At 31.3% G+C, this 12949-nt stretch overlaps 1 protein-coding gene across 1 annotated transcript in view; it reads right to left on the bottom strand.

Annotated features, from left to right (window-relative positions):
* nAChRalpha4 (nicotinic acetylcholine receptor alpha4) overlaps positions 1 to 12949 on the bottom strand; it is a gene marked incomplete at its 3' end in the record, with an annotated part of 298565 nt that overhangs the window by 202760 nt on the left and 82856 nt on the right. Inside the window, exon 2 of the mRNA XM_088234837.1 lies at positions 1087 to 1267. Within this exon, the coding sequence (XP_088090963.1) occupies positions 1087 to 1267 (181 nt within the window). The remainder of the gene's footprint in view (positions 1 to 1086; positions 1268 to 12949) is intronic.

Genomic DNA, 12949 nt, shown 5'->3' with positions numbered 1-12949 from the left:
TAAGTAAAGGTTACAGTATTTGAAAACGCTGCGTCAGATGAAAATATTTTGTTATAATTAAAATGGCATTGATTGTCATGACTAATTCTTAAAAACCTGTTTAAGTAACATGTTGACTTGTTGTCTTGCGTTTTAATAGGTTTGTGTGAAGTAGTGTGACTGTGAAATGGTATTTAGTTTTTTAAATACGTTGTATTTATGCAATAAGTAAATCAAAGTATTTAATGTAAAATATAATGTGTGTCAAACGTAACAAAAATTAAAGAGCTGCTTATTTACAAATACAAGTGTCACAAAAATAAGAAAAACATTTAAAAGTACAATGCAGTATCCACCTGAAAAAAAAAGATTAATTAAAACCACTCACATAAGCTAGGTTTCAAATTAAAGCAAGCTCAAAATCAATCAACATTGGCAAAAAATTACAAACGTAGCTCGTATCTGAGTGATATTTGTAAATTTCACTTTAGATTCATACCAATGTAACCCAGATAGAAGCTTCTGGAAATTATAAAAAGGCGAAATTTCTTCAATCTACCGTGCAATCAATTTCAAATCCTCACAAACGATTTGAATGGATAGAAGATAAGCGGATTGTTTTATAATTTTGTTTGTTACCAAAATAATTTCAAATGCTATATTGAAACTTATTTGATAAACTAAGGAAAATCCTAAAAACTATAGAGACGACCAGTCCAAATCAAATCAAATAGAATATATAAAATACAAATAATAAAAATAACAATTCAAAAGATTTTGATTTGTTGAAAAAAATGCTGATATTATAAAATAGATCATTTTTTGCTTTATTAGGCTAAACTTCTTTTAATTAAACATTTTGCATTTTTTTTGGTGCAGATGCCACGTACTTGAATCGCGTTTGTGCTAATTCCGAATTGATTTCATTATGGTATAATTACTAGCCGCTTATCTTCGATCAAAACTCAAACAGAAATACTATAAATATGTAAAATAGATACACAATATTTACAGTTGGAAACAGTATTTACAGCATGAAGAATGACAGCTGTGGCTAAGGGAGTGTCAATAGAAAGCATTCCCCAACGGCCCCTAAAGTGGCCTTACCTTGAAGCCATCGTAAGTCCAACTACCGAACTTTAGCACGCAAGTCTGTTCGTCAAATGGGAAATACTCCACGTCTATCTCGCAGGAGGACTTGTAGATGGCTGGAGGCTTCCACTCCACCAAGCCTTGGTGGTAGATGGTAGCCTTGGTGGCGAGAGTAACCTCGAAGTTGCCATCAGCGCTGGAAGACAATATGGTTCTACTATGCTCGCTTAGTCCGTCAGTTCATGCATACATGGCCCTCCCCATACATCGTCTAAAATCACTTAATTCAAATCAGTTTGATTCAACATATCTTTGCAAAGTTCATCCCTAGAGTATAAATTAGCGTATATAATGATTAATTAGGTACACCAAAATTAGGTGCATTCAAAGAGGGAGTCAATAATTTCATAAGTTTTTTCAAATGCATATGACATAAAACAAACACTTCAAACATAATTGCAAAAACATCAATGGGGAACAAAGATTAACAATGTAGAAATATCAAACCATTTAATTCTTTTGAAATTTTAGAAAAAACACACAATTAAAACGTAATAAATAAAGGTTACAGAGCAATAAAACCATACACAAAATTAAAAAGTGATTGTTCTATTATTTTTTTTTCTTTGTTTCGTGGGTAACATTTTGAGCGGCAGAAGATAAGACGACATTAAAAAAAAAAAAAAATTTTTTTTTTTGTTTTTTTAAAATAAACATAACAATCAAACAGAGTATTAAAAAAATAAAGCATAATAACATATCAACGAAATACATATTAATAGAAAAATAGTTAACAAAAAAATCCCACAAAGGCATGGCCTGTTCGTGGGTATACAATAAAATGTTAATGAATTTTTGCTCCTATAATAAATAATGGACAGTTATAATATTTTTGTATAACATAAGAGAGAAAAAAAATATTCTGTAAAAGATAATATGGTATTTTTTATTTAAAGTAATTAAAAAAGGAAATAAAAAATATTTAAAAAAAAACGCAAAAATATTCCTTATTATTAAAGATGATAATTAATTAAAGGGCAACAAAATAAATCATAGAAAAAAAGAGATCATATCTTTAGTTTGAATCCAGGATAGTGCATGCTTTATAAAAAAAGGAAAATTTCGAAAGTTTAACAAAGTTTAAGTTTTTTATTTTGAAAATATTAGTGTTGATAACGACATAAGACAAAAAGCGTTTTGTTGCCTTAGTATGGTATATAATAAATTCGGCTGTCTTCAATAAAAAAAAAAGATTTATTATATGCGTGTTAGAAAGCTTCAGGATTAAGTTCTAATCCGCGTTCGAGTTCCGGATAAATCTCCGTTTCATTATTATTTTTCATTTCCGTCTAAGTATTTCCTGAATAGTTTTGATCCGTAAATTCTTTGTTTTGTTTTTCTTACGCAAGCCTGTACGTGGAAAGCATACTAAATTATCCTATCTGTTAAGAGAAGGAACGTGATACTGCTTCCTTTCCGTTTTATTTATAAATCTGGATGTAAGCTCGAGGCACGATACAATCAAAGTAAGCACCTTTGGAGCTTAATACGAAAACTTATGAACCGTCGTTGGATTAAATGCTGCTTCGTTTTTTTGTAGAGCGGCTTAAAAATTAACCTTTTTATAAAAGGAGGGGATTATCAGGAAAATGCTTAAAATGATAATTTAATTTAAAGAGCGAAAAATCCTAACGTTCCTTTTTATTTTGATCTTACGATTGTTCGTAAAAAAACAATTGATATAACTGTTTATTTTTACTTGTATATTATAAGTTGCTTTGTTTAAATAAAAGTAAACATAAATAAATGAAGGGTTTTTTCTACGACTTTGCAATTTAATTGTTTCTTAAGTATTACGACAGACATGAAAACATCTACAGGTCTTATGACCTGTTATTGGCTGGTTTAAGTGGCTCCTTCACACACTGTGTAACATTCACCATTCTAACCATATTTGAACATCTTTGTGAAGTTGAAGAGCTGAAACCTCTATTGTTGCGGGTGAGATTCATATGATTGAATTATTTCACCCACATACTAGGCAACGCTTGAAAATATTTTCCAATTTATAAACTTATTCTTAGACCAGGTGAATTTATTAACAATGTTTTTAGTTCGTCAAAATTTCTGTAGACAAGGACGGAATTAAACCCCCTAGGGAGCTGTAATTATCAACATATTACACACAACACACATCAATACATTAAAACGGCGGCCTCCGTGGTATAGCGGTCAAGACGTTTGACTCACGCACGGAAGGTTCCGGGTTCGATTCCCGGTGAGAACACAAAAAATAAAAAATGTGATTTTTCTCAAGCCTGGTTGTTCTGTCATGTAATTCACTACTGTAATAGGGCCTCCTGGCCTGTTGTGGTGCAAAAAATGAAATGAAATGAAAAAAAAAAATTGACGAAATGGTGAATGTTACAGAGTGTAAAGTGGCCACTTTAACCCATCAATAACATGTCATAAGCCCTGTGGATGCCTAGACTTTTAAATTCCCTTCTCTAAAATGTTCTTCATCTCTGTTATAATATGATGTGATATTGCCGCCAGGAAACACAAAATGACGAAATGAAATGTGTTGAATTCTTTCGATGTACGGTGGTTAATAGATTCGTCCAGGCTAATGTTGCAGCGTTTATAGAGTCAAAGATCTTAAGCCTTTATTATGCTTGTGAGATTCAACTAATTAAATTATTTCACCTAAATACAGGCAACGCTTGAAAATCTTATTTTTTCAATTTCTATACTTCTTCGTGGACCAGGTGTATTTACCAACGTTTGTTAAAATTTTTGTAGACAGACACTGGATTCAACTCTCCAGGGAGCTGTTAATATTCACATATTACAACACATATAAAAAACATTTTAGAGAAGGTAAGAAGATCATAAGCTATGTAGATGCCTAGACTTCTATATTACCTTCTCTAAAATATTCTTCATATCTTTTTTCCTTGTCTACAAAAATTTGGACAAACTAAAAATATTGTTGTTTCTCAGGTAGTTTGCCGTTACGAAGCGAAAAGTTAAATTATTGTCTTAAACTATAATAAACAAAATTTAGTAAGTAACTTGCAGTTGATAAAAATCAATTGATATCAAAATCTGATAAAACTGAAACAAGTCTAATTTTTAGGGACAAATTACGGCTTTTAAGAAGAGCGAAAAATGTCTGGAACTGTCATTTAAAAACTTATTTTTTGTAAAACGTATTATCGTCATTATTTCCTTTCCGCATCTAATGGTGCATATGACACTGGCTTTTGTAAATTTATTTCGTCATAACCCTTAATGGGACATATATTTAGTGTTGGTTAACGCTTTGCAAACCCAATAAAATCGGTATTTTTTAAAGATAATAAACCTAATGCATTAGAAAAAGCTGAGTAGAAGACTACTCTACAAGCACTCGTTATTACGAAACTCTTGCGACATAAGACTTATTATTAATACGAAATATTAGATAGTAATTTCCTAATTCTGGTGGTTTATGTATGTGTATGTATGTGCCACTTTCTTCAAGGTGTGCTGAGAATAGTTAACAGGTTTTATATTTTTCCAAAATATTGTAGATAATAATATATTTTAATTTCTTAGCCTTTGTTAATTACTGTACCGAATAACAGACGCGTTCGAAAATGGTCCATTATTATTTGTCGCCTCAAATACCAATCCTTGTTACAAACTATTTGATCAAATGACAGAATGATTACGGGATTGAATCGTGATGATATAAAAGGATCATGACGTCATACGGATTGTTCGCGGTCACGGAAAATGTCATGAAAGTTAAAACTGTATTATACGGATCAGAAAACCAAACTCGTTCGGAAACAAATCAGGGAATATTGGTTCGTGAAAAACATGAATTGAATTTTATTCAATCCAATTTATTTCTTCTATAAACGTTTATGTACATTACAAAATATTTCAATGCATACATAAACCGTAAAAATTAATACTTAAATTTAAATAAACAAAAATGGTAAAATAAAAATACCCAGCAATTATAGAAAAAGAATGCTATCCTCTCTGAACTTTTTTTTACTAATATGAAAGATGTCAATATCCGAAGAGATACGGTTGAGTAAAGACATTGCTCTTCCTACTGGCATTACCATCGGCAGGTTGGTTCTGCAAGCAGGAAGATAAACCATATCTAAAGTAGTCATTAGGAACATAAAGAAAAATATTGTCCGTTACACCTATGTTGATCGTAATACCACGAATCAATCGGAAAAAATACACAAGCAAGTATGCATTTCTTCTTTTCTCCAAACTATTGAAGCCAAGCATTCCCAGTATGAAGTCAGACCGGTACAACCGCGGATAATATCCGCACTCTCTTAAGTAAAGATACCTCAGAAATTTCTTCTGAACCATCTCCAGCATAAGAGAGTACTTCAATTCGTGGGGTGCCCAGATCAGAAATCCACACTCAAGTCTGCTTCGCACCAATGAGTTAAGTCCGAATAAAATCTTGTGCGTGAATGCTACGTTAACATGAAGAACATGTTATCATTTTGATAAAGACATATTTATTTTCAATGGTGGTTTTTTACTTAGATATTTCACCGTCCTTGGAATGGCACATGAAGCGTAAGACTGATCACCATAATGCAGGAAAACTTATAAAGCCCTGATTTCCATTCCTAAGAATAAGAATGTGCAAATAGTTGTAGACAAGGAAATAATTCATCCAGACGAATCTGATCCACACCAATTAAGGTTTCAGATGTTTTTCTTTACAAAAGTCAACAGATGGAGGAGTAAGGAAAGTGTGGATATTTAAATAGAGGCAGAATGGTGAATTTTAGACAAGTGTAAAGCGGGCGTTTAAACCAAACAGTGGCAGATCATTATAGGGCATAAAGCCTAGATTTTTATATTCTCTTCTCAAAACGGTTTTTCCACAATAAATTTCAACGTTCGGCCTCGTGGTGAAGTGGTCAAAACGCATTTGCTTACGATTAAGAGGTCTCGGGTTCGATTTCCGTCATGGTTGATATGAAATATTTATTTAAAAAGGCATTTTTACACTAGGATATTTCATAGTCCCTGGACTTGCATCTGAAGCGTAAGACTGATCATCTTACCTTCATGTTAAAAAAATGATGAAGATGCGCTGAGATTAGTTTAACGATGCAGTGTCCTATGCACCATAATGTGCGGAAAGGGAAAGATGATGATGAAATTTCAACAGTATTAAGATTTCAATATTAAAATCAAACACTGATCGAGACAGCTAAAATCATTTATTTTATTTTCAAACACAAAAACCGAAAGATTCCGAAAAATGTTTTGTTTTCTTGAAGCATTTTCATACGAATATGAAGATTAAATCAACTCAAGGTATTTATTTATACAGTTACATAATTCTAGGTATAAGTACCTAAGAAAGTAATAATAAATTGAACGTATTAGGTTTAGCATGTCCAACAATTAGAACAAACCATCACACCGTTTTCCCTTAAGGGTAGGCAGAGAGGAAAGAACGCCATACCACTTTGTCTGTTACATTCATACATCTCCTAATGCTCGTGCGTTAGGATGTGTAGGAGATGATGTATGTATATATGAGGCCGGGTGTTTATTTAGTGATTAAGGATTTTGGTACTTGCATTCGAATCTTTGAGAAATTTGTAACATTAAAAAAAAAACTAAAATATGTATTGTGAAATAATTCACGTAAAAATAAATAAATAAATTTAAAAAAAGATTACAATAAAAATAAATAAGAATATGTACTGATCAATTTCTTATTCGTGATCAATGTAAATCTGTCATTAGTCTACGTAGGATCCCCAGAAAGTGTCCCGTTGTATTATGTTATGATCCTGAGGTATCTATATCCATGAGCATCCCAATACAATCAAAATATGATCAGATTGAGTTTCATTGTTAGTGACCAATAATTCAGATTGAACTTTGGATTGAAATTATTGTTATACCATCAGCAGAGACTGGATGATTTTAATTGGTGATTATCGTATGTTCAAATTTATTGAAACAGAGATAATAAACATTTTTTTAAAAATAATGTAAAAGTTTTGGAATTTTTCAGTGCTTATGATCCGTCGTCATTTATTGATTAGTTATTTTATTTAATAAAATTATTGCATAATCATAATATTAGTATCCAAGTATACATATTTAATAACAGGGACTCTATATAAAACTAGTGAATAGAAAATGAAAGGAACGTTCTCTAGTTAGGATAGTCTCCATCAAACATGGCTCAGCCTGTTCTAAGGTGGAGATTTTTTTTATCTTTAAAAGTATAAGTAGTTCTTTACTAATATATGTAAAAATAACAAAAAATACTTAAACTACTTAATTATAAATGCCCAGCTAATCGAATGTAAGAAATTAAAAATCGTTATTATACAAATATAAAAAGGAAGTCTACTGCCGCATACACCAAACAAAGCTTGCGTTTAACCAAAAATCAATGATTTTTGAGTCAATGAAAATAAACTTAAAATTCCGCAATTTAGATGTTTTAATATTTTTTTATTAAAAATTTAAATAGTTTTAAAAAAATATTAATTTGTGGAATTAAAGATACAAAAATTTGTTTTAAATTATTTATTTTTTAGATTTATTTAGTTTATTTCAAGACATATTTATTTTATTTATTTATTTATAACATTATACATACATTTGTTAAGGACAGAGACACAGTTTATAGCGACACAATCAGGAACGACCCATGTCTGTGAACTTGCTCCGACTCGCTAGAAAATCCGTGTTGAGTCTGGGCACTTGTAATGCATATGTATGAAGCATATTGATGTACGGTTAGAAAGACACGGTACCCTACCGAAAAATATAAAAAAAATACTAGAGGCCTTTGAGATGTGGCGCTACAGAAAAATATTATTAGATACCACATCACTAATGACGAGGTTCTCAGTAGAATCGTAGAAGGGAGGCACCTAATCAAAACAATTTCAGATAAGCGAGCTCAATTGATAGGCCACATTATACGCCATGAGGGTGTCCTGCATGACATCATATAGGGAATGGCTGAGGGGACAAACCACAGAGGGCGTCCCCGACGGGAGTATTTAGAGCAAGTGTGCGAGGATTTAAACTACACCTCATATACCGAATTGAAGAGGGCTGCAGAGAAAAGAGACCAATGAAGAACGAGATGCAGGACTTTGCTGCAAACCAATGCCCAAGATTGAAACTGCGAAGTAAAAGAAAGTATATTTATGAGCCAACAAAACTTGTAACATTCGCCGGTTTAATATAATATTTTCCACACTGAGTAACATTTACCATTTTGCCGATGTTTAAATATTTTCATTATATCAACTCTTCCATCTGTTGACTTCTGTAAAGTTAATGAGCTGAAACCTTTGGTAATGTTGTATCTCACCAAAAAAGAGGCAATGCTTTTGCTGAATTACCATTAATATATCATTTGAATTTATATAATAAAAAACATTATCTTTAAATAATGTATTTTTTAGTTGCTTTATTTCTCTCGCTAGGCTATTTAATTAAATACGATATTGCTGAAATAAGAAAGATTAGTACAACGGAAAATAAGATAAATAAATAATATAGAAAAAAAAAAACCATTTAATTGCACGGCGACGTTTCTAAAAAATGTATGAAAAAAAAAATGTTTTAATAAAAGTTAACTCAACACAGGGCCCTTGGCCTCATAGAGTTTGGGATAAGATATTATTATTTTTTTGTAATATCATGTAGTTGTATTTGTATGAATAAAAAGAAAAAAAATACTTTGACAAGTCACATGTTCATGTGAACAAAAACGAATTTCAAAAATTTATTTTTTTCAAAAATATTTACAAAAAATTCTTAAATAAAAGTCCTGCTGAGTTGCATACATACAATAAATACAATAAATTATAGTGTTGTTATGTTTGTGTTGTAATAAAATAGAATTCTGGTTTCTGGGTAGCCACTTTTTTCAACGTTTAGTGTATATTACAGCTACGGAGTTCTGCTTTCAATGGCAGCATAACTCACCGACGACAACTCGTGACGTCATTGGCTGATAAATTGCAAAATTACAAAACCTAAAAAAAACATGGCGATGATAACACGATATACAAAAATAAAATTTTCGCTTAGTTTGATAGTTCGTTAATATTTTTTTATTGAAAAATCACGGAATTTTCTCATTCAACGCTGCTGCATACTGCACGCAATTTTCAAAAATAACTATCTTTTTCCCGGGCTTTTATAAGCTTTTATAAAATGAGTTGTATTAATCAATTTCTATCAAACACTTATCAATAACCACAAGAGTCGTTTATTTGTTTACTATCTAAGAATACGAGTGCCATTTTGGTGTTTCTCACTGTTTGAGTTTTCCTAAAACCCCGTATTTTAGCCGCATCTAGGGTTCAATAGGAATTTATTTTGGGACACGCACAAACAAATTGCTTGTCCCTGAAAACGTATTAGTTATAAAGCATCGAACGGAGTTTCGCTTTCCCAGATTAATTTTATCACAGTAAAACAGTGTTCATTTCAACTTTATAAGTATGGATTACTGAAGCTCTAATCACACTGTTATATAACGCCATTAAAACATGAATCCAGAACTATTTATTTGAAAACCTTCGTTTATGTAAACATTGCATTTATATTGCGTTTAAGACAAAGAAATTTCATCTTTTTACAATCCAAAATATTCAATGCACTGCTCGAACATTGTAAAACCACGACCCAAATTCAATGCAATAAATTTGTATAAAAATGATAACGGTATTTGCGCCGAGAAAGTTGGAAGAATCACTTTTAACAATAGCATGGATATTTTTTGAATTTATTCAGTTTTTTTCGTTTTTTTACAATATACATAAGAGGCAAAACAGAGAATTAATGAAGGATAATTATTACATAGCAATAAAATACATATTAACAGTAAAAATAGTTTACTAAAAATTCCCACAAAAGCATAGCCTGTTCGTGGGTATACGAAATGTTTATGAATTTTTGCTCCTATAATAAATAGAAAAGTATAATATTTTTGTGCAATTAAACTTGTAAAATAAATAGTTGTAGCTTTATAGGAATGTCTTAATCAGACGTAAATTTGTTTTTAAATACTCTTCTCGTATCTTGGCGATTGATGGAAATCTTACCCTTTAGGGAGAGTACCCTTTATTGGAGCAATTATTGTGGAATATTATATATTTTATAATTATTGTAATAACATACGCGAATTTCAAAATTAAGACTCAGAATAAAAAAACATAATTTCTCAAAACCATTTTTGATTAAATAAAGGGTTTGCTAAGATTCTATTTATCTTAATTATTAAGTGCATTTTTATAAAACATTGATTCATTTAGTAAAAAAACAGGTAGTTATATAATAGAAAAAAATCTAAGTATATGTTGTATCCCATAAAAAAAACTGTATAATTTTAGATCGCCTTTTAAAAATATTTTGAATAAATAATATTTTACCTATTTAAATAAATAATTTTTAATTCAGCAAAATCGCAGCCGAATCTTTTAATTAGTTATAGTATTTTTTCACTGGAATAAACTACTTTAAGTACGGTCATAAACTGTTAAAGCAGTAAAGAAAAAAATGACACACTTTCTCGTAAACTCGTTTTTGATTGAGAGATAAAAATTACGTTTCATTTTATAGGAAAAAATTAATAACTTTAAAATAGAAGTGAAAGAGCAATACTTAAAAAAAGTATTTGTAACTAAGCCTTAGTAGTAAATATACAATAACAATATTTTCAGTATGAAAAAGGCCATTCCAAAATATTTTGAATGAACAAATTTTCATCTATATTCTCTAATACCTCATCGATTAGCTAATAAATTTTGTTGAGTTAATATTTTAAGCAATCGTAGCATAAGTTTTTTATAGAAAAAAAAAGAGTCTTCTCATATTTTGAATCAATATTTCAAATGTATAATTCTTTTTGGGTGATTCCGTATCGGTTGAGTTTGCATAAATGCATTATTCTCGAATGCAACCCTGGGATGCCGATGAATAAAACAGTAATGTTTCTTATTTCTTTTTTACATAGTAGATTTAAGATTTTATTATCTACGAACACGCACAGGACAAAGATGTATATTTCTCTGAAAATCGCACGTAAATCGGTTAAGCCGTTTAGAAAAAGTTCAGTGACATCACACGTACGGAAAAATTATGTATATAAAGATGAATATTATTCAAAAGGGCGTTTTTACATTGAAAATTTTCATAGTCCCTGGACTGGTACCTTAGGCGTAAGACTGATCATCTTTCCTTCATGTAACAAAAATGATCAAGGTACGCTGCGATTGGTGTACCAATGCAGCGCCCTATGCACTATTACGTTCGGAACGGGAAATAATGTTTGTAATGATATAACAGGCAGCTTTCAAAAATAATTGGGATTGCGGCTAGGAATAGCAGACACCGCATTCAACAGCATGAAGGCTGTCTGGAGTTCGAATATTTTTCAGTGAAAACCAAATGCCAACTATGTAACGCCTACATAACACCTTTTGAACGTAGTTATGCAGAAAGCAGCCAGTCCACAATTTTGAAAAAATCATATTTTGATGTTATCGGGTGCAGAGTAAGGTCAATTCTATGTTTTGCTTAAAACAACCAGACTGCTGTCATACAAAAAAAACTGTACAAATCTCCTTCTGAAAATAGTGTCGATCACAAAAACGGCATTTTTCAATTTGCAGAAAACACCCACAGCACTGGAAAAATCTTAAGGTACATTCAAATCATTAACACTGGTCAAATACACAATGAAATTCTCGTTTAAAAAAAAGTTGTGTACTCATTGTTTATCATTTCTTTAAGTCAAAAACATTCCAATTGTTGTGTAGATTCGATTTTTTACCCTTTTCACAAAAGCGCTATTATCTCAGTTTCACTTTTTTATGGCTGGCTGCTTTCTGCATAACTACGTTCTATTCTCCTCTACGGACGCAAATCGCGGCACCTCGCTAGGACCCAAAACAGCAAAATTATGAGTTTCTAGAATAGGTATCTCAGAAGAATCTTGGGTGTGCAGTGATTTGACTTTGTAAGAAATGAATTAAGGTATGTTTAAGTAAGATAAGTAAACTTGTTAGGCCATGTGCTGCGGATGCCTCCTGAGAGCCTCAACCATGCTTGCCTACTTTACAAGGCATCAGGTTCTCGACGGCCTGGATGCCCACTGTTAACTGTTTGTCGGCAGTTCATTTCAGAACTACGGGACGCGAACCTGACTTAGGAGGATGCGCAAGAGCTGACAGCTGACAGAGATACCTGGAGGATCTTCGTGGACACCATATGCTCCAACTAGGGAGCGAACATGAAATGATGATATATATATTAAACAATCCACAATCTAATAATTGGCTTTAATTTCATTATGAAATAATTCCCCAATAAATAATCGTGATACACAATTAAAGTGAACGCATGAACAGGTAGACTTAAAGTTGGAACAGAGTCAGCTTTAAAGGAAGATTTGATAAGAAGAATATTGTCAAAATCTTCTTAAATTTGTTAAGTTCGTGGAAGGATTATCTTCTGACTTTTCCACTTAAACGAACTTCTATTTTTTTAGGCCCGAAATTCATATATAAACACACGGAAAGGTTATTGAAGGAAAAGATAATATTAGTTTATAGAAACTTTCCCATTATATGATGATATAGAAAATACGTTTTGGCTTTTGGAATATCATTTATTCATTGCTAGTTAAAATAAATCTATGTTCTTAAAAATACTGACAATGTTAGCGTGACCATAAAAATACTCAATTTACAATATTTTCAGAATAATTTAATTTTAATATTTATTAATTTAATACGTTTGTGCATATAAGTAAAATATATTCAAGGCATGCATAACACGAAGGAAT

Source organism: Micrasema longulum, unplaced genomic scaffold, assembly GCF_059751315.1.
Source record: "Micrasema longulum isolate JH-2025_06_02 unplaced genomic scaffold, ASM5975131v1 h1tg001293l, whole genome shotgun sequence".
Lineage (NCBI taxonomy): Eukaryota > Metazoa > Arthropoda > Insecta > Trichoptera > Brachycentridae > Micrasema > Micrasema longulum.
The sequence above is the reverse complement of the archived record's forward strand: the minus strand, read 5'-3'. Positions and strand labels throughout refer to the sequence as shown.